Source organism: Sarcophilus harrisii, chromosome 3 (genome assembly GCF_902635505.1).
Source record: "Sarcophilus harrisii chromosome 3, mSarHar1.11, whole genome shotgun sequence".
Lineage (NCBI taxonomy): Eukaryota > Metazoa > Chordata > Mammalia > Dasyuromorphia > Dasyuridae > Sarcophilus > Sarcophilus harrisii.
The window spans coordinates 242,192,810-242,218,266 of NC_045428.1; the positions used below are offsets into that span (position 1 = coordinate 242,192,810).

A 25,457-nucleotide genomic window follows, 5' to 3' on the forward strand; every position below is an offset into this window, starting at 1 on the left:
AAAAAGCAAAATGCTACTTTCATCCATAAGCCTAAAAATAACAAGTAGGAAAAAGAAATGAACATATGCAATCAGGAGGTTTTACTCTATACATTATTAGTATCTCAAAATATGAGTCTCACACAGGTCATTACTTGCAATTACATGAGACTTATCAGTAACCCTGCCTGGTTTAAAAAAAAAAAAAAAAAACATAGCTCTTCTCCCAAATATAAGTATAGAATACTTTGAGAAGTTTAAGATTACAGTTACCATACACTTAGACTAACCTTTCTTTGTAGGTATGAAGTAGGCTCTCTACAAGTTCAAATTTAAATAGATAAAAGTGTAGTAGTGGAGACAGTTTTTTAAAAGAAAAACAAGGAAACAGTTATTCAACTGATATTGTAATGTTCAGAAATGAGTGATGCATCTTTTCATTTTTCCTTTCATGCAACGGAATACTGGTTGGCCTTTTGTCAGTGAATGGTAACTTTTTAATCCATTGACTAGAAAGATGGATTTTAAGAGAAAAACATTATTTTTTGCTCAGATTCAAAATGTCCCATTCATGAATTTGAAAAAAAAAAGTAGAAGATACTTTACTTAAAAGTTGTCTTTTTTTCTTTTTTTTCTTCTTGCATTTATGTGATTGTAGTCTTTACTGCAGACTGAACTTTTCTGAAGATACCTGCCATTTTAGATTATGGGATATACATCCTGTTTTAATAGCAGCCTGATGCCAGAACCGAATTATTTTTGAATAAGCGGCAATAAAATCTTTATCAAAATAGTAGTTCCCCAAACCACAAATAACAGAAGCAAAGTTGTACTACATCAGCAAAGACCATTTGTATAATAAGTGACTGAGTCACTTTTTTTTAACATCTCTTTTGCTAACTCTACTATTTCCTTGCAGTCTGGAGTGGGGTGGGGGGGGCAGATGGGGGTAGGGAAGGCATTGCTCAGAATCTTAAAAATGACATCACTTAAGTCACATGATTGGCAAGAACCAATTAAGATGGGCTGTGGAAAGGGGAACAGTTAAATTTGTAATTTTGGTTGTGTGAAACACTTCTTTGGGGCCTCATAAACAACCACAGAACCACAAGTTGGGTACGGTGGCAGTCACACAAGACTGGGTCCGGGATATTGGTCAGCAGGCAGGGCAAATCACACTGTCTGCAAACCACAGAGTTTCGTAGAGCGGTAAGCATCATCAAGCCACAACCAAGCCACTACTAGGCTCTTTTAGAGGGGGGAAAAAAAACTTTTTGATCTTCAACAATTTGAGTATTTGTTTTCAAAGAGACATCTTTCATATAGGGCTTTTGGAGTCTCATAAGTACCGGGGTATAAGGAAGATGTAGGGAGTGATGGAAAGGGGTTAAGGGTTAAAACAAATGATTATTCTTGTTTTTCACTTCCTAAGGTGAAAGAAATCATATAGTACCTCAACTTTACGAAAAGACTTCATTGGAAAGAGGAAACCATGGCTTCGGACAGCATGTTTGAGTCATTTCCTTCATACTCACAGTGCTTCATGAGAGGTAAGTGCTCTTCAGTCTTTTAAAATGTACTTCTGCTCAGTTTTGCCAAGAACAAGGAGCGGCAGTTCAGTGTGTGGCACAGCAGTGCCTGAAACTCTTGTCTATTCTGTGTGAGGGATTCTGGCTGAGGCATATGATTACAAGGCGATTGGGTTACTTATTCATCATATGGCAGCCCTTCAGAAAAGTTTTTCAGAAATAATTAGTTAAGCTGCTGAGGTGCTCAGTTGATATTTAAGAAACTTTTGCAAGTACAAATCAGACTTCTGTTTTTAAAGTGCTGAAGTGTATTGGATTGTTGGATCTTAGATATCCAGAACCCTGCCTGCCGTCTGTAACTCATTCTTAGAGGACCTGATGTCTTAGCGTGAACACATGGATCCAGCCAGTAGAGAGGAATGCACTATCATTTATGATACTTTGCCAGTTTGGGAAGAAGGAAGCATGAGGTAAAACCTTGGAACTCAGTAAGAAAGGAAAACTCATGTGTCTCAGTAAGGTGGGAACTGGATAGACTCGTTTAATGTGACTTTAGTTTTAGAATGTCAAAGTGTGACAACTTTGCATTGTCAAGTAGATACATTGAATGAACAGCCAACTCCTTGCAGAGAGAGAATGAAGTCAAGCTAGAGTGTGCAAAAGTCTCTCCTTCAAGCAGTAAGAAAAAAGTTTCAGAAGGCTTATCAAGTGTTCTTAAGTTCTCTGTAGGGCAGATGCTTTTGTCATTAGATTTCATATTTGCTAATCTAAATAGCCAGTTTGGAAAATCTATCTGCATTCATAGAATCTGACTAAATCAAATTTTCTCAGCTGTAGTTAAGTTGAGTTTTGTTTTATTTGGGGGCAATTTTGTTAAGTTTTTTTTTTTGCAGTTTACTATATTTTATTTTAATAAATATATTATTCATATGTATTGTATTTATTAAGTTTATATATGCATATATAATTTTTATATGACTATGCAACTTCAATATTCAGAATTCCTTGTTGGTATATAGAAGGCTCTTTTTTTAAGAATTCATTCTATTTAAAAAAAAAAAAGCAGAGGCAAGCAGCTGATATTTCTCAGGGTATCTGAGATTTGAAAACCTGATTAAGATGTGGGGAGATAAGGGAAAGGGAACGAAAGCAAGAGTCATTAACAGATTTAAACTTCAAATTAAAAGGTTTTAACTTATTCTTTACTGGCATTGGAGGGAATTTTAGTAAAGTTGAATCATGACAAGTTCTATGAGTCATGCAGTCTTGCAGGATCTCTCAACTTGCACAGCACAGACATCAAACCTCTAGTGAAAAGCTGTTAACTACTCCCCTGGCTCGGCATTTCCTTTCAGCTGCTAACAAGTAAAGGAAACAATATTCGCAGAAAACAAAAAAAAAAGGATCTTCCTGCATTTACTTTAGTTTTATACATTCCCTCTCTCCCCTCCCCCCTTAAAAAAGTTTATTATTTCCTATTTTGTTAACACAGGAAGACTTATTGAGGAAATTTTAGAGCATTCCATAGAGCAATAGATTGGACTCTGCTGTATAATTCTGGCATGCTAAAACTTCCCTTACAGAAAGAGCACAGAATATTGTAAAATGATTTATCACTATTTATATGGTGTTGACAAAATAGAGTGAATCCAATTCTAAAGTTGGCATAATAAGTGCATTCAAATGATAGATAGTCCAATCCTTTAAAAAGGGTCAATTAGCTTCCAAGTGGCCAAGTATAGAGAAGTCTGTGATATTCAAAATTAGTCTTAGAAGTTCATTATCACTTTCTTTCTTTCTTTCATTAAACAGAAACTTTGGCCTTTCAAAATCCTTAACTTCATGGAATGTAGACTTTTAGGATTGGCAGACCTTTGAGAAGTTATTATCTAAACCCACAAGAGGAATGACCTTAAGAAGAGGTCATCCAATTTTCACCAGGCCTTCAATGAGAGGGGAAAACTAGCCCCTTTCCACTTTCTGACAATTCTAATTGTTATGAAAACTTTCTTATTATTGAACCTAAATCTACTTCTCAGAAACTTCTACCCATCGCTGACTTCTACCTTCCATGGCCAAACATAAGTCTACTCTGTCTTCCACATAACAAAGTCTATAACAGAGTCCTAGCAAAACCTCTGAGACAGTTCTGATTGTTAAATCTCTCCAATGCTTTCAACTGATCTTCATGAAGGTTACATTTATATACTTCACCATCCAGGCTTTCCTTTTCTGGATAAGTTGTAGTTTGTCAATGTATTTCCTAAAATGTGGTGGTGGGAAATGAAAAATATATGCTCTATGTGTTCTCACCAAAATAGAATATAAAAAGGACTTTTTTCATTCTATGAACCATGACACACTCAATGCAGATCATGTTAGCTCTTTAATCTATTATGGAAGTAACTCTGATATTCACCTGAAACAACACTAATAGTTTTGGCAACTATCATTTATTTTATCAACTATTTTGCTGTAAATTTATCCAGTTTGGGTGACAATACCAAACATATTAAATCTATATCTACCAATTTTTCCTTTTATTTGGCACTATTTAGATCCAGTCTTAAAGGTCTGATGCAACAATAATAACCACTTTCTCAGACATGTTCTCTCCCATATTTCTCAACAGTGTTTACATAGCCTGGACACTGGCGATTTCTAAAGAGGTCATTCTTACTCTCTGAAATTTATTGCATTTTTCTCCCTCACCAAATGCAATTATAAGCCAAAGGGGAAAATAACAGTTTGTTTTCTTCCATGAATTTTATTTTATCAGTCCATGCAGTCCTTGTAGAAGGAAATCCCATAACTCTTTTTTTAGCTTGATACTCATGTGAAAGCTGGGGAAAATGGGGGTAGGGGGGAATAGGGAAGCAAGCAAACAATTGTTCCCTTCTTTGTGAGAATAGTGGCAGACTCTGCAAGTCTGACATAGTAAATGAATGTGGTATACCACAAAGGATATGGCTCTTTTTCTATCACACCACACCAGGTCCTCACTTAGTTCACTTAGGTAGGAAAATTAAAACTGGTGAAATTCCCTAGTGTGTACATCACATATTTAGTATATAAAATCATCCCTCCAACCCAGGCTTTTGGCCTTTGAATAGTTTATTGCTAAAAGGGCTGTGAAGGAGAAAAGGAGAAGAAAGAAAGAAAACACAACTTTATAGTTGGTTTTGCAAAGTAACAAACAAGTAGGCAGCCTTGTTTTTAGAAGTGGCTTAGTGGTCTATGTAAAGCCCAAACATGGCATACCTTAGAGTTCCTAGAACCACAGGTACAAATTTCAGCAGTTCTGATTGCTCTTCATCATCTCCATGGCTCAATTACCCCAAATCAAAATCTTTCAAAGAAAGCTATAGAATAAATGCTACATTTAGTTATATATTTTGCACAACAATGAGTAATGGATGTTCATTAAGATCTTAGATTATAAGAGATAACATGGAACTTAGAGAGCTTCTAGTGTACACCCTCATTTTATACATGAGGAAATTGAGACCTAAAGAGTTTCAGTGACTTTCTTGAAACCACAAACTCAGAGACAGAATCAGACTAGAACCTTAATTTCCCGTACTTTTTCTAATCCAATAAATCAATTTTCATTTACTAAGAAAATATGTATTAAAAAGAAACTCCTCTGGGTCACTGAAGATGTATTAGCAATAAAACTCCAGGGAATAAGGATTATTAGACTTCAGAATGTGTTTATGCTAGACTTATCCAGAATCCTCAAAAGTGGTTCTGTAAAAAAATTGAAAAACAAAGCACCCTTTACCTGCCTAAGAAGATGTAGAACATATGGTCCTCCGGTTTTGTTCTGCATTGTTTTTTGCAGGACAAAGATTTTTATATACTAAAATTATCCACACAGACACTGGGAGTTGTTGGGGGTGCAGTAGAGGTGAAAGAAGGCCTTACAAGCTATATGTGATAGAATTGTTCTCTTCACCACTGCACATACTGACATGTTTCATAAATTGATAAAACAAATTTTAAATGTTTCAATATCTTTTGAATTACAATACCAATTCTTTCAATATCTCAGCAGTTACTAAAGTACACCTACTTGACTTTGTATACTTTATACCCTTGGTATTCGCCATACACTTAGAAAATTAGAAAAAATAAGCATTGTAAGATCAAGGGAAGAAAAGGAATCCAAAAGAATCTTCCATTATAAATATATTAATTAAACTTAGAATTTGATGATGGGGAAGAGGAAAAAAAATGATGGGTATATGTAATCATGAAAAATGATAATATTATTAACTTAAAAGAGAAACATGCCATCTTAAAAAATTAAGACTGAAAATTTTGGGAGATTATAGATCTTGAATTATTTTTGGAAGTTAATAAACAGTATGTATTAGCAGACCTGTATAATAACTACTCGATAACTATAAAGAAATAACTTTTAACATTTGAAAACCATTATGTTTAAATCTTTTAATAATATTACATTTTGCACACTTTAAAAAGCAATATATAAATGCTACTTATTAGCCACTAAGAATTTAGTGCAAATTGGGGGAGGATCCCAGAGGAGGTTTTATATAAGGAAAGGAAATTGCTCTCTTTAAAAAAAAATGGCAAGTTTACTTTGGAGGTACCTCACAAAAGAAAAGCTATTAAACTTCTAGAGGTCTGTAGACCTAAATAAGAAAGGAATTATATGCAGATGCACAGTATATATCTGAAGAGAAGAGGTAGTTGAATAAATTAATAGGCTTGGGTATGACAAGAGGCCCCAATTAGAAAAAAAGACAGTCACATGGTTCTATAGATGTGCACATATAGCATAACTATAATCATTGTTTTCTGTTTTAAACAGTTACTTCCTTAGGAAAAGAAAGTACAAGAGAGTAGAAAAAGCTGAGAGCATTCAGGGAACTAATTAATTGGGAGTTTTGGGAAGACAAAAGCTTCATGTTTTTCCTGTGATAAGTTGTAAGCAGGTTGTTAAAGGCTTCTCTTGAAAAACAAGAATAAAGACATCTTTAAAGTTTTTTCTTTTTTCTTTTTTAGATAAAATGACAGAAAGTCAAAAGCACTGAAGTCATTTTTATATTTTTTTATTTTTTTTTATTTTAAGGAATTTTTAATTTTTTTATTTTAAGAAAGGATTTTTATTTTGAGAAAAATTTGTATTGAGTTTTATCTCTACATAGGAAAATAGAGATTTGATTAAGCAGTGACAGATAAAATTCAAGTTTGATGAAAAAGGTAGCACATTTTACCTAGATGTCTTCATTTCTTTACTATTTGTTCAAAATTAGATATTCCCTCTAAAACGCATTATACAAATATTAGTAATAATTGATCAGTGTGATATTCGGTTTTTACTTGTAGAAGCAGAAGGATTATGTGACAAATGAGTCAATTATTTGTTCTAAAAGGCTGAATAGTACAGTGGGGGAAAATGTTTCTGTTATGTGAGAATCTGGATTCGAAAGCTGCTGTCAGTCATGCACTAGCTGTGTTATCTTGCTATAACTAAATCTCTCTGGCTTAATTCTCTTCATCTGTAAAGTGAGAGGGGTTTGATTAGATTATCGCTAAGATTCTTTCCAGCTCTGTGCATCTACAATTTTACCACTACTTTTCAAATGGTTACAGAAATCTAATCTCATAGAGTGTTTAGGATGAAAAAGCTTTTGAAAAGCTAGTCTTTAAATGTACAAAATGACAACAAATATCACAATAAATCATACCTTTCTATTAAAACTAACCTTCAATGGTTTATAAAGCCCTTTCCTCACAAAGATAGTCTGGGGTAGAATGAGTAACTTTTATTATCCCCACACTACTCCAGGGGAAAAGTTTTGAGAGACTGTATTTTGGTCCGGGTCTCATAGATAGTTTCAGAATGTTTAGAGGACTACTATTTAATCTGATATAAGACCACTACTCTTTCCATTGTGTTATGTTGCAGTAAGCTACAAGACTTCTTTTAAAAGTAACCCACATCAAGTAAGTTTAGTTAGCAGTCAAGTTTAGAGATTAATTGGCTAATTGTGCTAATGTTCATAGTATCAGAAAGGATATAATCTAAATTGTGTAGCCTACTCTAGTAAAGTATGTGCAGCAAATATGAATTCGGGAAAAACCTAGATTACAAACTGGATTAATTTTTATAACTTTCTTCTCTTTCTCCTCCCTCTGTCTCTCTGTCTCTTTCCTTTCCCCTTTTTGTCTGTCTCATTCTTCTTCCTCTTCACTCTCCCCACCTCTCCCCCAAAATATATGTGTATGTATGTAAATATGCATATATATATGTATATGTGTATGTGTGTTTACACATATACATACCTATTTACACATACAGTGTATGTATGTATATACATGCAATACATATTTATTTATATATTTTAATATATTAAATAAGATATCTGCTTATATATATATTATACATATATGGATAGGTAGATGTATCTCTATATATCTACCTATCTATCCATATTACTTTAAAATTCTAGCTCTTTACTGGGCTAAATTTCTGTCCCTATTAAATATTTCAAGATTATTTAATTTAATCACCTCAAACTCAACATATCTAAATCTAAATCAGTATCTTTTCCCCAAAACCTGTGCTTCTGCTGTATTTTCCCTATTTCTATTGAGAATCACACTATCCTTCTATTACTCAGGTTTCCAATATCATTATTGTCTTCATCTCTTTACTCTCTCTCAGCCCTATACTCAGTCATTTGACAAATTTTGCATTTTTATCTTTAAGTTGACTCCTCTGTCCCATTTTATTCTTAACTGAACCCTTAGTTCAGTTCTTCATTTGTTCTCATGCAGTGACCTCCTAATTGATTTCAATGCTTTAGGCCTCTTACTATTCAAAACTATCTTCCATAGAGTTGCTTTCTAAATCATAGTTCTTAGCATATCCTTCCCTCTCTCAACAATTTGCAGTGGTTCTCTATTTTGGCTGGAGGGGAGGGGGTTAAGCCCTTTACAACCACATTCCCATTTATCATTGTTCCCTCCCCATATTCTACAGAACAACTAGCTTACTTTCTTGTTGTTTCTCACACTTGAAATTCCATCTTCTATTTCTTTTCATTTTATGCTGCTTCTCCCCCAATTTTGGAATTATTTACTATTTACCTCCATATCTTAGAATCCCCTGTTAGTCTCAAAACTCAAAGGAAATGCCATTGTCTGAATGAAACCTTTACTTTCCTGATCCTCATAGTCAATGGTGCTCTTCCTAATCATCAACTATCTTGAATTTATTTTTATAAAGACACACATATATACATATTTTCTCCCTCAAAACAACATAGTCTACTTGGACTGATTAATTTTTGTTGTTGTTGCCGTTTCAAGACCTAGAATAGTACCTTGCATGTGGTAAGCCCTTAATAAAATTCCTGTTAATCACAAAGGCACAGAGATGGAAAAGGGTAAAAATGGAAGACTAGAAATTTAGTTTGACTGAAACAACAAAAACATAAAAAGGGAACAAAGGCAAAACAACACTGGAAAGAAAATAAAATGATAGTCCTTGAAAACAAGGGTGAGGCAAATCTATTGTTTTATTTAGTAGGAAATAGGCAGCCACTGAATTTTTTTTTTTTGGCTAGAGGTGAAGGAATAATTTTATTTTTAAAATAATAACTTGAAAGTAAAGTCCCATAAAAAGCTAGATGTGTTAGACATAAAGATGTATAAAATAAAAACTTTTTTGCATGTTCTATTTTTATTGGAAAAAAATTCTCCTTTTTCCATTTTGTCCTAACCCCTGCCTTGACAAATTTTGTTTTCTTGATAATTCTTGATATCCAGAAATAACATAAAACAGAAACTAATATGAAGAAGTGAAGGAGTGATGCATTTAGAAATGTAAGCAGTAGTTTATTTTCCTAAAATAGAAAAGAACAGAAAGAAAAAGAAAAAGAAAAATACCTCTGTCTAGGCAACAAGCATACTTATGTACTAAGAAGGCAAAACTTTTGTTTTGCTTTGTTTTATAGATCTGCCCATTTTATTTGGAACTACTTCAAGCCTCTTCTACTCCAATATACTCTTTTAAAGTGAAGTTATGATTATGTAATAAACTTAATAAACTCCAGTGGCACTCTATTACCTCTAAGATTACAATTACACCTTTCTATCTGGCATTTAATATCTTCACAACCTAGCATCTTCCTACTTTTTCCAACCTTCTTACACAACATGTTCTTCTACTAACTCTGCAATTCAGTCTTACTGACCTGCTTTACACTTCTACACATACTCCCTCCCTTGTCTCTATGCTTTCTCCGATTTCTGGAATGCATTCTCTCTCTTCATTTCTACATTTCAGAATCCTAGACTTCCTTCAACATTCAACTCAAACAGCCCCTTCTAGATGAAGCCTTTCCTATCTCCCAAGAAGAAGCACTTTCATCTCTTATTTGGTTAGTATAAGAAAGTATAAGAAGTATAAGAAAGAAAGAAAGAAAGAAAGAAAGAAAGAAAGAAAGAAAGAAAGAAAGAAAGAGAAAGAAAATTGCATATATGTCATATGTAAACTTATATATGTGCATATTGGACCACCCATTAGAATGCTTTTTCTCTATCCACATCTTTTTCATATGTTCGCTGCTTTCAACTCACAAGATTTCCTCAAATCTCTTCCCACTCCATAAAGTGGGGAAGCTGCCTAACCAATTTCCCAAATATTCAGGTTTGCCTATGTTACTGACCTCTTCAATAAAATACAGTGGCTGTTATATATGCAATCAAATATAAACTCCTGTTTAGTATTAAAACTTTTCACAAATTGATCCTTTATGCATTTTCAATCTCCTTTTACATTGTTCTCCTTCATGAATATTCTACAGTCCTTCCATATTGACCTACTTGTTGTTCTACACATATAATAATTCTTCTGTCAAGCCTGTGAGTTTGCACTGGCTATTCCCAGATGCCTGGAATACGTTACTTCTTAACCTCAATTTTTTAGAATTTTTGGTTTCCTTGAAAATTCAGCACAAGCTCATCTTTTCTATGAAATTTTTCCTGATTCCCTTATCTGCTCTCCTTTCATTGTATTCATTGTACATATATTCCTTAAATATATATATATATATGTGTGTGTGTGTGTGTGTGTGTGTGTCCTTGTCATCTTCCCCATTAGAATGTAAGTTTCTTTAGAATGTAATTGCCACTTATATTTTTGAATACCCAACTCTTCACATGGTGTTTATCATATAGTAAAGGATTAATCAATAAATGATAGCTTGTTTGATTCAATTTTAGCTATAGTCTAGAATTTCCTAATGAAAAGGTACAAATTGTGGTTTACATTGAAACGATGGGTAAAATGAGTCAAACGAGACAATATAAATAGGACTCAAATCTATAATAATAATAGCTAGAATTTATATAATGCTTCAAGATTTATAATCCTTTTGCATATGTTGATATTCACAACCACCTTCTGAAGTGGGTACTATTATTATTTACATTTTACTAAGGAAGAAACTGAAATAAAAGAGTAAATATTTGTCCTGAGCACACAGTGAGTAAGGATCTGTCTAGACTTTAGAAAATACTGGAGAAAATATTAATAAATTAGATTAAACTTAAGAGTGCATTGTCTAAACTTACTTTTGTTTTCCAGGGAACTGATTGTTAAACATTTGCCAGAATAGCACTACTCTTTTTACCTATATTGATATCATATTCTAGGAATAATAATAGCAAATATATGCTTATGTCCTAATCATAAACTAGATTATGAGTTTCATGGGTATAGGAAATATGTCTTGTTTAAACTTATCATGCATGATCATAAAGTATGTGACAAATACATTCATATGTAACCACAAACACTGTAGGAAATGGCAATTTGTAAACTCTGATCTTAAAAAAAAATCTTCTCTGTAATATAAAAGAAATTAATGAAAAAATCACTGTGCTAAGTATTGGTGTTACAAATAGGTAAGCAAAACAGTCCCAGTTCTCAAGAAATTCACATTCCAATAGGGAAAAAACTTAGTAAGTCAGATGGAAAGAATTCATGGTCCTTAGGATGTAGCTGCAAGGAAGATGGCAATACATCTTCTTTCATCATACTTCCACTGATTAAGCCATGTACATTTTTAGTGTTGAAATACTTGCCCATGATTTTGTGGCAAGACCATCTGTAACTACAACTGCTGAGGAAACAGGGACTATAGAACCTATATAAGCAGATGTCAGGCTGTATCACCACAATATTTAGTTCCAAGGCTGATAGCCACAGACAAGGCCTAGGCTAAAAATAGTATTTGTGGTCTCAGGATTTGAACTAATAATTTTGGCTTTGGGTCTCACAGTCTTTGACTATTTCAATATGAATTTGAGGCAGAGAGATATCAAGGTAGTAGCAATGGTGGGACTTGGTAAGTATCTCTTATGTAACTCTTAGAGTGTCCTTTTTCTTTCAGTGGTAATGACATAAATGAAAATTCAACAAAAGAAACTGAAAAAAGAGGGGCAGCTAGGTGGTGCAGTGGATAGAGCACGAGCCCTGAAGTCAGGACTTGAGTTCAAATTTGACTTCAGACACTCAACACTTCCTAGCTGTGTGACCTTGGGCAAGTCACTTAACCCCAATAGCCTCAGCAAAAAATTTTAAAATAAATAAAAAAGAAACTGAAAAAGAGCAGTAATATAAGAAAGAGGAAATATAAGAGCAGGGAAAAAGGAAGGAAATAAGCTTTTAAGTAACTGCTATGTGTGGGGCATATAGTATATGATAGATTGATAGATAACAGAACATATGTCATATGTAAATTTAATTATATATATATATATATATATATATATTGTACCCCCACATTATACTACATTGTGCTGAATACTTGGCAATATTATCTCATTTGATCTTCAAAAAAAAAAACAGAGGGAGGTGATTGTGATTATTATTCTCATTTTACAGTGACAAAAACTGAGACAGATAGCTGTTCATGCCTAAGACAGTAGATTTAAATTCAGGTCTTTTTTACTTGAGACCCAATGATTTATTCTGTCAAGAAAGCCCAGAGTGGATAGTATATCCAGAAAAAGATGATGGCCAGCAATGCTAAATAATGTATAAATATAAAAAAGGTTGAACATTGAGAAGACAATTAAGAGGTCATTAGGAACACAATTACAAAATACTCTTTACATCAATAAAGACAGATCTAAACAATTGAAGACATTGCTCATAGGTAGGCTGACCCAATATAATAAAAATGACAATTCTATCTAAATTAATTTATTTATTCACCACCATACCAATCAAACTACCAAAGAATTATTTTATAAAACTAGAAAAATAATAACAAAATTGATCAGGATAGGGAAAAGTCATACTTATCAAGGGAAATGATCAGAGAAAATGTAAAGGAGGCTTCACAGTACCAAATTTCAAATTATATTACAAAATGATAATGATGAAAAAAAGTTGGTACTGGCATAGAAATAGAGTGGTAAGTCAATGGGATAGATTAGGCACACAATAAAAAGTAGTAAATGACCATAATAATCTATTGTTTAACCCACTAATCTAGTGATAAACCCAAAGATTCAAGATTTTCAGGGCAGAAATTAGAAAAATTGCTGGGAAAACTGGAAAACAGTTTGGCAGAAACTAAACAGAAACCAGAATATTCAGTATGCCAGAATAAAGTCAAAAAGGATAAATTATATAGACATAAAGGTCTAAAAGAAATTTAGACATATATTTGCTAATATGCTAATAAGCAAATTAGGGAAGAATGGAAAAATATGCTTGTCAGATCTATGGATAAAGGAAGCTTTATAATTAAACAAAAGGTAGAGAGGGTCATGGAAAATAAAATTAATTTTGATTGCATATAATTGAAAAGGGTTTGCACAAACAAAACTAATACATACAAAGAAGGAAAATAGTAAGCTATGGGGGGAAATTATAGCATTTCCCTGGAAAAGGCATCATTTTTGAAATATATAGGGAACAGAGCCAAATTTATAGCAGTCAGAGCCATTCCCCAACTAATAAATGATCAAATGATATAAACAAGCAGTTTTCAGAAGAAGAAATCAAAGCTATTGATAGTTATATAAAAGTGCTATAAACCAGTATTGATTAAATAAATGCAAATTAAAATTACTGAAATATTTTCTCATATCTATCACATAAAACACAAATGAAAAATGCTGGAGCGAACTCTAATGTACTCTTAGTAAATTTGTGAAGTAGTTCATCCATTCTGGAAAACAATTTGGAACTATGTCTAAAGAACTATAAACTGGGCATACTCTTTGACCCAGTAATATATAGCACTGCTATGTCTGTGTACAACAGAGATTAAAGAAAAAGGGGAAGGGAACTATTTGTATAAGAACATGTATAGCAATTCTTGAAAATATGTAAAGCAATTCTTTTTGCAGTGACAAAGAAATAGAAATTAAAGAGATGGTCATCAATATGGAAATGGGTAAACAAATATAGTATATAATTGTGAAGTAATATTGTCCTATTAGAAATGATGAACGAGAAATTTCAGAAAAACTTGAGAGATATATAAATTGATGCAAAGTAAAATGAGCAAAACCAGGAGAACTTTGTATCTGGTAGTAATGTGGTAGTAATAATCAATTGTGAAAGACAGACTACTCTGATCCAGACAATGACATAAATCAGTTCCAAACAACCCATGATGAAAAATGCTATCCACCTCCAAAGAGAGAACTGATGAACTCAATGCCACATATTCTTCTTTCTTTATTTTTCTTGTCTGTATGTGTATATGCATTTTCTTTTGCAACATGGCTAATGTGGAAATAAGTTTTGCATGACTTCACATGTATAATCAAAATTATATTGCTTGCCTCCTCAAGGAGTACAGGAGGAGTAGAAGGTAAGGAGAGAATTTAGGGAGAGAGAGACAAACCAACAGAGAAAGAAAGGAACAGACAGACAGAAAGAGAGGCACAGAAACAGAGAGACAAAAACAGAGAGAGACAAAAAGATAGATGGAGAGAGAGAGAGAGAGAGAGAGAGAGAGACAGAGAGACAGAGAGACAGAGAGACAGAGAGACAGAAACATACAGAAAGAAATTGAGGAGAATTCCAGTAAGTGATGAAGCCAGAGTCCAGAATTCAGAGAGTTTAGAAGAAAATGATTGGAAAAAGATCAGAAGCACCAAGCCATCCATAAGTGTGGATGACTTTTGTGATACAAAAAGGAGAGATCAAGGTTGATAGGCTACTACTAGATTGTCTACAAACATGACAAGTCAAGGAAAAATAAAATAAAAGAGACTTTGGAGACTAGAAAGAAAATGATATGGAAGGTGGGCCTATGTTAACCACTGGGGAATGAGGCCAGATAAAGCAATATTGAAGTTAGCTGATGAAGGCAAAGTATTAGAAAGTTGAAGATTGATAAATTCTGTTGGCAAGTACTTCAACTGCCTGATACATTTGTGCTGTTCTGTGTTGACATAAGTATGGTAATATTATAGGTCTATCCTTGTTATTCCATTGGAAAGCCAAGCAAGAAATAAAGAAGCGTTTATCCCAGTCTTGAACACCATCCTTCTAGCCCCTATCCCCAGCAGGATCTGTTGTTCCAGGGCTAGAAAAAGTGGTTTGTCTCCAAAGAACACAAAACAGAGGAGGCCATTCAGGTACTGAGATCCAGCCTCTGGCTCCCCTAAACAGAACTTTCTCTAACTGACATGTCCTAACAATTGACATGGTTATAAGAAGCCCACCCCTTCTCCTTATGATAGGTAGATCTATCTTTTTAAATTTAAGGCAGATGCTAAAGGACTCCTGTCATGTATGGCAAACAAATAAGAGTAATAGAGTGATCACTTCTGTTTAAGTCTATTGAGTAAGCCCCTCTTCCTGATTGAGTAGCCAACTTTTTTGATACAGTCTTTGATAGGATGAGGGAAGGATAGGGGGAAGAGAATTGTACATGCACTTTAGCAAGAGACTTGACCAGCCCACCCTAAGCAGCTAGTGTACGTACTCAACTCCAGGAGAATTGCCTCAGTCCATCAGGTAGGGGTATGGGTGAAGATTGGTCTCCTTTCATATTTCATTACATCAACAAAGATTTTATTAAGTATATAATATATGCAAAGCACTGTACTTGACTCTACAGATAGGAAAAATAGAAATAGTCCCTGCTCTTAAAAAAATTTTATTATTTTGGGAGAAATATACTTGACTGTAGTCAAGCAGTTTAATGAGAGGGAAAACATTACCAGCTGGAGGGATCAGGAAAATTAAGGTGGAGACAGATGGTACAAGATTTTAAATGCCAATCCAAGGAATTTATGTTTTATTTTAAAGACAAAAAATAGGAAACTACTAAAGATTTTTTAGCAGGGGACTAATATGGTGAGACCTGACTAATATGGTGAGACCTGAGTTTTTCCAGATTTTTTTGGCAACTATGAAAGGATGGATTGAAGCAAGGAAGCATTGAAAGTGGAAAATCAATTAAGAAGTCATTATAATCTATCCAAAAGGAATGAAAGTTTGAACCAGGGTGCTTGTGATCAGAGAGAAGGAGACAGATGCTAAAATTAAAATTAATGAAATCTAGCACTGACTAATTAAAGGGAGGGATGTAACATAAAGAACCAAGGATGATTGCTAGATTTCAAATCTTTGGGGTTAAAAATACTGGACCCAGATCACTGCCCAGTTATGGAACCTCTCAAAGATTACATATGTGTATATGTATTCATGTGTATTTGTATACACTGATCAAGTAATTCAATGAATTGTCCTTAAACTAGCAAGACAAAGAGGTTTTAAATTTTTCTTTTAATATTTTAAGAAGAAAATTATTAGGATATAAGGAAAAGAGAAGACTCATAAACTTAGCTTTTGCTACCATATTTAAAGTACATACATACATGACCTATATTTGTGTATGTGTATATATGTTATATACACATATATATGTATATATATATATATATATATATGTTATACAAGTTTTATGAAGTATATAAAATATATACATGTATATTTAGGAAAGTACATATGCAAAAAAAATTACCAAGGTAAATTGTTTTTTTGTATCTCCTTTCTACCTTCTTTCCTTTTCCTATATGGGTCTTTTAAAATGTTTTATTGGTACTACTTTTACATATTAATCACTATCCAGGAACACACCTCCTCTTCCTCCTTTGCACTGATGAGAAGTCCTACCAAATAAGTCAGGCAGAACATTGAGCCTCAATAGTCATATCAAAGAATCATGTCTAATTTTAATTTTGGTTCAGCACCTCTCTGACCAGAGGTGAAAAATATGTTTTATTGTCATTGATTTAAAGTCATGATTGGCCACTGCTTTGATCTGAGTACTGAGATCTTTCAGAGGAATTTTTCCTCATGTTATCATTCTCAAGAATTAAATTTGCTATAATTTGCTAAATTCATTTGGCATTAATCCATACAAGCATTTCCATTTTGTCCTGAATCCATCACATACTTTGTTTCATGGTACAATAGAATTTAATTCTTCCAATTCTTCCCAGTTATGAATGCATGAATAAAAAACATTTATTAAGCTCTTGTTATGTGCAAAGCACTGGGGATGCAAATAGAATAAGATGGACCCTACTTTGAAGGAACTCATAATAAAATAAAAGAGACAATATATACTGGAGTTTTCAGCTGTAAGTCAGATAGAGAGGCCCCATGATGCTCAAGGTTTAGCAACAAAGTAGTAGAAAATGTAGCTTCTTCAATAGTAGTAATTTCCAATTCTAATATTAAAGTATTTGATTGTATCAAGAACATTGGTTAGGTTAGAAGGGCCAGCATTCTGCAGAAAACAAGGGTACATATTTCTTGGGCTCTTGTTCTTATTCTCAATGCCAGTTGGGGTTGGTGATAGTGGAGATAACTGGCCCTTCCCTATATGAACTGCTTGCCTATGTGATGATTACAGAGACTGAACTAGAAGCAGGTTTAGTGGTTTTAGTGGTGGGGTAGGGATCTGTTATACCCAAGTTTCTTGGGCTCAAAGTCCTGAGCCATCTCCAATGGGCAGGTAGTATAAAAGTAATGGCAGTGATTTGACCCACCTGACATAAGCCTCATTTTCAGAACATTTTGTTGTTTCAGTTAGGATGCTAGTTAATGAAAGCTAATTTGTATTGATATTAGTGGTGGCAAACATACCAGGCTGATCCTTCATAAAAGTTGCTAGTCTATGAGAGCTCTTGAATCTAGAGTGGATGTAAGACTGATGGTCAAGTGTCCCAGGACTTTTCAACTTATCTGCCCATCAGTGGAAGGGTGGAATTTCTTTTGCCATTTCTTATGTCATAATAATGTTCACAATTCGAATGGTCATTTCCCTATTGATGGTTATCTATCTTATTACTAGTTCTTTGCTATAACAAAAAGTGTTAACAGCAATAGTTATTCTTTATGTAGATTATTTTCTATACATACTGTGAAAAGTCCATCAAAATTGAGGGTTTATGAATTTCATTGAAGAATTCCTCTGGAGTATTCTGAAGTATGTGTATATGTATATACATATAAACAAGCCACAGATAATGCAACACTGTGATTCAACATGGCTATTTCTATTTAGTATATCTAAAGCATTGAGTCAAAATATTCTCTGATTTACTTAATTCTTTGTGTCTATACATTTAAATATTATCCTCCTCTACTAAATACTCTTCTAAAACCAAACACATATTTTGGCCAGTTGTGAACTAAATTCCTTTTACCGTGGGGAAAATATTGAAATGTGTGTATACTCTATGAATGCAAATATTAAGTAGCAATTCTGAACCCATCAGAATTTTCCTTGATGTGCCTAAGAATAAAGCTCAGATTTATGGTGCAATTGTTGTGTTGCTGCCATTGTGTATATTTTGGCTAACTATTAAATTCCACTTCACACAGTTATAAATGACAAATTACTAATTTCACCAACTTCCTTTGATGGTGATGACAAGCTGTAAAGTAAAAGTTAAAACCATAACATCACATTAACAAGTAATTGTTAAATGCCTTCTCTGAACCTATGATTAGGCAACTCTAAGAAAGGCTTTTTTGGTTTTAACCATGGTCCACAGTTTCTCACAGAGAATCTGAAGAATATTAATAAATAAACAGTTTCAAAGGAGTGTTTTCATAAATTTCTTCAGTAAAGAGCAACAGATTCCCCAGCCCTGTAGAAGACATAAACAGTCACATTAAATTTTGAATCCAATGATGAGATTTTCCTAGAAAACAATTCCAAATATATTTGCCTCTGTTTCCAGAATCACAGACTGATAATTAGTTACCAGAGGTAGACAAGAAGCATTTGTAAATGCTAGGAAAAGGTTAATTTTTTTTCTTTTTAGAGTTGACAATGAAACACAAATAATTCATTGTGGAATAACCATGAATATACCTATGATGGAGAGCAAACTTCTCATGATTTAAAATTTATGCACTAAAAGTGTATTAAAAATGTTCCTTGTTGACCTCCCTCTATTTTTTCTTTGCGTATCTCTCCTGACTCTGCTACCTATTTTGCCTAACACTTTCTGGTAGACACTCTTGATAAATGACCTTTTCTTCTTTTTTAATTCCCGTATTTTCTGAAGCTGTTTGTCTCTGTTGTTTTTAATAATCATGAAATAAAAATGAAAAAACATTTTGGCTTGTGTATGTCTACATATATGGATACATTTGAACATTAAAGTCAGGCAAGTGATTAAAGTTGATTTTGGCAAGAATTATTCAGTTAAGGCGGCATTTATTGATCTTGCTCATATATTCAATTCAACAAATATTTATTACACCTACCTGCTATCATTAAACCACTGTCCTTCAAAAGCTTACTATTTAAGGAAGACAAGGCATGTACACAAATAATCATAATACAGATTAAAATACATGAATACTTAGAAGAGATCCAAATTTAATGTGATATTTTTTAAAAGTAGAGAAAGAGAAAGGTAGCGATCACAGAGTCTTTTAAATAAACCATATTCTCTGAGCCTCACAATAGTCCTGTAAAATAGACATTGTCATATTACAGATCACATTACAGAAAAAAAAAAACATGAAGTTCAGAGCTGTTAGGAAGCATGATCACATAGTCAATAAGCATCAAGAATACAAATCAAAACTTAATGCTTGATTCCAACTCTACTACTAAGTGTGTTTCTATGTAGTGTGTCTGAGTATTGTGTCTGTGAGAGAGTGTGTATATGTGTGAAAGTATTTGTATGTATGAATGTAAATGTGTGAAAGTATGTGTGTGAGTGTGTGTGAGAGTGTGTGTGAGTATATGAGTGTGTGTACGTGTATGAGTGTGTGAGAGTGTGTGTGAGAGAATGTCTATGTGAGAGTGTGTGTGTGAGTTTATGTGTGGGAGTATGTGTGTGAGAATATGAGTGTGTGTGAGAGAGAGAATGTGTGAGTGAGTATGTGTGTCAGTGTTTGTGTGTGAAAGTGTGTGTGTATGTGAGAGTATGTGTGTGAGTTTATTATGAGTGTGTGTGTATGTGTGTGAGTATGTATGATGTGTGTGAGTACTATATGTGTGTGAGAGTATATGTGTAAAAGAGTTTGTGTGTGAGTATGTATGTGTGTGATAGTGTGTGTATGAGTGTGTGTGTGTGTGTGTGTGTAGCAAAAAGTCTGCCTTGTATCTTGTGAGTCTCAGGTCATGTTTTAAAGACAAAATTGGATGGTGTCAACTGCTTGGCAGCTAGCTGTTACCCTAACTGAAACAAATTTATCCCAGAAGGGTTTGAATCAACAGCCATAAACACTGCTCTAGTCTCAGGTTAAGGGGATCTTTCATATCACAAAACCACCCATCAGTTAAATAGGGGCAAGGTAATAATAAGTAACTCAGGCTATGTGTAAGAGTAGAACTATACCCCAGGCTTTCTGGAGAGAAGTCTGAGGTTTTCTGAGACAACATTCTCCCAACCAAAATAAAGAATGTTGTTTTCAAGTGTTTGAGTTGCTTTTTGGTGGTGGGTTTTGTTGTTGTTATTGTTATAATTATTATTATTTTCATAGCTGATGATTCAGTCCCATGGCCCTAGATTTACAAACATTTCCTTTCTCTTCCTATCAAGGGTGCCATTTAACATAATTTTTTGGTACTTATTTTTATAAAGCCCACTTATACACACATCAAAAAAAAAAAAGTCTTCTCTCTTGTAAACAGCTAAAATAGTAGGATGCAAATATAATTAGTGTCTCTTGTTGCTATACCAACACTTTAATAGTAACAAATTAAAAGGTAGTCAAGTTAATTAGTACTAGTAATTAAAAAATAACTATCCTCTTTTATAAGGGCTGCTTGTGTGAAGTAGTTGCTCTTCTTTTATTGCATTTGTGATTGCTGTGGAATAAAAATTCCATTGAATAAAATGGAGATCACATTTCAGGCAGCCTGCTGACTAGGAGACGCCTTTTACACGCTCATTTGTAGCAGTCACCACACACTCCACCTCCCCTCCTTTTCTTCTTCTTACTTTTTTTCTCCTTTCCTTTCCCTTAGCTATTCCCACGTCCCTAAAAAAGCTTCATTCTTTCAAGAAAGTCTTATTCTTCAACTTCTTCCTCCCCAACCTTGGTGACAAATGCCCTGAGGAGCCTCTAAGGCCTATCCTCTCCCAAATTTCTTGTGCTATGTTTCAACCAAAGAACATCAAAAGAGTCATTTAAACAGAAGCAGTTGGAGTTGTTTCAGACAACTTCATCTTCCTTTTCAACTTTAAAAAAGTACAGTCCAGTCAAAAGGATTAAAGGTACAACATCTTGCAGGCTGCTGCTGTGGATCAGTTCTGACAGTCCTGAGTTGTCATAGTTAATTATATGCACCCTGTTGGTGGTACACGGAATAATATCAAAGTTAATTAAATTAAATCAGTAAGTTATTTTTTATTATTGTTTTGTCTTTTTTGAAAATCATATAAGCCAAAAATCTACACTTTTCCTTTTTTTTTAGTTATAGGGCAAAAATAGAGCCATTTAATAATGAATTTGTCTTTTTCTCCTCTCCCCTTCCTTCTTTTTTTTTTTTTTTTTTTGCTTTTGGAAGTGGCTCTGACATATTTTTTTCATACTATTTTATAGCTATGTTCTTCATCCAAAATCTGAAAGCATGATCATCATCCATTTTATCAGCACAATGTCTTTTTTACATAAAGTAGTAGCAACTTAATAAATATTTAGTTATAGATTGATTTTATTTTAGGAGCTTAAGAAGGAAGTATGAATGTTTCCCAAAAAAATATATTCATTTAGAGGATTCTTACCTTTCACCAATTCTAGTTGTCTGTCAAAGATTCAGAATTTTGAAGATCACTAATCACATACTATAAATGATCAAAACCATATGAAGCAAAATAAAATACAAAATAGCCCTCAGTTCTATGTACCCCTGAAAATGATGAAAATGTGGCAAAGGTACTAAGAATTAGAGGTTTTAGTCACATTTATAAACATTAACTTTTACATAAAAAATCTGTGTTCAGTGACACATGAGTTCATATATTGCTTTAGGAACTGAACTTTATTATTACCATGAATAGGAATAGAAAAGGAAAGAAATTTGTTGTTAAAAGGAATGATAGCTCACCAATTTTGAGTAAAGAGGCAAATAATCATAGAATCATAGTTCATTTAGTCAATCACATACCAATCTTTTTGTGTATTTGAAGGGTAATGTTGGGAGGGTCAATTCCTTGGTTGAAATTAAAGTGAAGTTAATTTGATGTTTATTTACTCCACCCCTTCTTCCATGTTGGCATATTCTTCTCACATACCTTTATTATATGAAATATAATATATATATATTATGAATAATAATATATATATAATAGGAAATTCTATTATTTTATATCTTCCTTTTTCCAGATAGTGAATTCTTTTTTCATTCCTTTCTTTCTCTTAGAATAATTCAAATAGGGAAAATATTTTCAAGCCCCATTTGTCTTATTTAACTACCTTTATGATCATTAGACAGTGCTCTGAAAGAATATTTTTGTTTCTTCTCCTACCAGATTGTAAGCATAATGTCCATATGTAGTTCCATGCATTTATTAAAGTAAATTTCTATTTCTCAGTTTCTCTTACCTCATATTTTCATTCCAAAATTTCTTTTCAGGTCTGATATTTTCTTCAGTAATAAAGGGGTAAGGTATATTTTATCCATGTAGGGTTATGCATATTTTTGTTAGGCAGATTTTTCTTAATTGAAAGCCTTTGTCATTTGCCTTTTGCAATACTGTATTTTAATATTTCTTCTTTGAGGGAATACCTGCAAAATCATATATAATTGTGAATGTAGTTCCTGTAATTTTGAATGTAGTTACTATAATTTTTATTTTCTGTGTGCTTGAAGTATGTTTTCTCTTTTATAGTAAGAATTCTGAATTTTGACTATATCATTTCTGTACATTTTCAGTTGGCCAGTAAATTATTTCAGTTTTTTTGTCCTCTGATTCTAGTTGATCGAGGCAATTTTCATTTGGGTTTTCTTGAAAAAGAATGTCTAGGTTTTTCATTTTCCTACATTTTTATAGTTTTCAAATAGTTTAATGATTCTTACATAATTTCTCCTTCACTTGTTTTAGATCATTTATTTTTGGTAACAAATATCTTTATACTTTTTTCATTCTTCAGTTTTTAAATTTTGTTCCACCATTTCTTATTCTTTGTTTTAGTCAATATTTTCTTTTGATTCATTCTATTTTGTAGGAAATCCATTACTTAGATAAGATTTGGCATTTGTTATACTAAGCCTTCTTTATCTCCATTCTCCTTTACCTTCTTTCATCTTGAACTTTCATTTTATTTGTAATATCTTCTTTTGTTTACTCATTTTTCAATCTTACTTCCTGATTCTATTTTATTCTGATTTGTATTAATCAGAGGTATTTGCCTTTTTCTGATGTCTATGCTTTGAAATCTAAAAGGTTTTAGGCCTAACTTTATTCTCTGGAAAAAGAATATAGCATTCTTCAAGACTGCTTAGGGCTGTCTCATAACATGTTGCAAATTTTTAAAACCTTGTGAAGTCAGATACCTATCACTCTGGTCTGAGACCTTTGAATTTTATTTGAACCTGCTAGTGTTAAATAACTAGCAACTTATAGCTTATAGTTCTGAGACTTGGTTGTTGGTGCTTTTTGACCTTCTACTCTTATCTACATTTTTGGGGGATTCCATTTACACTATACCTTTATTTAACTACTCATATCATATTGAACGAATCAAAATTGCATGATTTAGTCTCTAAACTACAAATTCTTGGGAAAAAAATTAGAAGATTTGGAGATGAAGGATTAGTTAACTATAATAAAAGATAATTAAAATGCATGTAGTATAATTATTTATTATAATGTTTGTTTTTCAATATCTTCCTTTTGAATAATTTAACTTCCCCATTTTAGTGATCATTTATTTCATTTTATGCTAAACAGCTCCAAAATTAGTTTGAAGAATACCAAAACATGGAATTCCAAAATGTGAGTGAGTGTGTTGTGTGTGAGAGAGTTTAGTAAATAAAGATGGATTTTCTTATGATGTTTTCAAATTTATTTATCAGTACTCTATAAGTTCCTTGGCACATTATCACAGTCACAAGCAGTTGCCTCATCTCTTCATCCTCATCAATATGACCATTTTCCTGATTGATCTTCTGTACCTACAATTTTTTTTCTTTTCACATCCCCTTTCTAATATCATTTCTTCTATTATGATCTTGTGCAAAGTGTTTAATAGAAGGACTCATTGTGGTACTTTGTAAATATTATCTAATTAAAAATTCTTTGTACTTGCTCAATGTGCTAGGAAGAAGTGTAGCAAATACAAAATGGTTATCATTTTATCCTGAATATTCATAAGACACCATCACGTGTACCTTTACTTTCATGCATATTATACAATGACAAAGGAATATTCAGAAGCAGAATGCTTACATCACCTTGCATAAAAATGTTTACCAAAATGTCCCTTGGGAAAATCATGGGTAATTGTGGGGACTGTGGTCTTTAGCAGCAGGTGCATTATTCAAACTACTTGTGGGAGCTCCTTGAGGAAGCAAAGAAGGTATGTGTGACTGGACCATGAGGAGAAAGTACAAATCAGAACTACTACTATCCTATGTTGCTAAACCACAACAGTGATAAAAGACACTACAGTGTAATTGAGTAACAAGTTACTGTAAAATATAATAATCTAGCAGAAATTTATACTCTAATTTAGGGTTGAATATAGTCCTTTTATTAAAGAGCCAATCTTTGTCAAGTTCTGTGACAGTTGAAGGGATCCTTCAGGAACAGGTATGCTTTCTTCAGGCTTTTCTACAAGTGCACTCTATTTTCTCCACCATCTCTTACAATTAATGATCTCTTCAAGTCTCAATTCATGTATCACTTCCTACAAGAAGTTGTTCCTGATTCTTTTGACATTCAATTTCTTTGTCTCTGTCTCTGTTTCTCTCTCTCTCTCTCTCTTTCTCTCTTTCTCTCTCAGTCTCTCTGTCTCACTCTGTCTCTCTCTGTCTCTGTCTCTGTGTCTTTGTCTCTCTCTCTTTCTGTCTCTCTCTCTTTCTCTCTCTCTCTCTCTGTCTTTCTCTTTATGTCTGTCTGTCTGTTTCTCACTATCTTTGTCCCAGTCTGTTTTTCTGTTTATTTATCTCTCCCCATGTTTCTGAATATATCTCTTCATCTTTTCTTTCTTTCTTTCTTCTTTTTTTATCCTTCCCTCCCTCCTATCAAATAATCATTTTTATATTTGTTCATTTACTTTTAAAGATATTTAGTCAAACTCTATCATGTATTCTCTGGCCTTATGTCAACTTTTCTGAACCACAAAATTTCACCTGGTTTTGAGTCAAAACTACACTGAACTATCATTTTATTTCACAGTTTCAGTTTTAAACTGGGGTTTTCATCAAAAACATGCCAATTTCA

At 33.2% G+C, this 25,457-nt stretch overlaps 1 protein-coding gene across 1 annotated transcript in view; it reads left to right on the forward strand.

Annotated features, from left to right (window-relative positions):
* The first annotated feature begins 1,019 nt into the window (after positions 1-1,019).
* The window catches only part of RUNX1 (RUNX family transcription factor 1), a 312,736-nt gene continuing 288,298 nt past the window's right edge, over positions 1,020-25,457 (forward strand). Inside the window, exons 1-2 of the mRNA XM_003763412.4 lie at positions 1,020-1,188; positions 1,412-1,529. Coding sequence (XP_003763460.1) covers positions 1,472-1,529 — 58 coding nt within the window. The 5' untranslated portion in view covers positions 1,020-1,188; positions 1,412-1,471. The remainder of the gene's footprint in view (positions 1,189-1,411; positions 1,530-25,457) is intronic.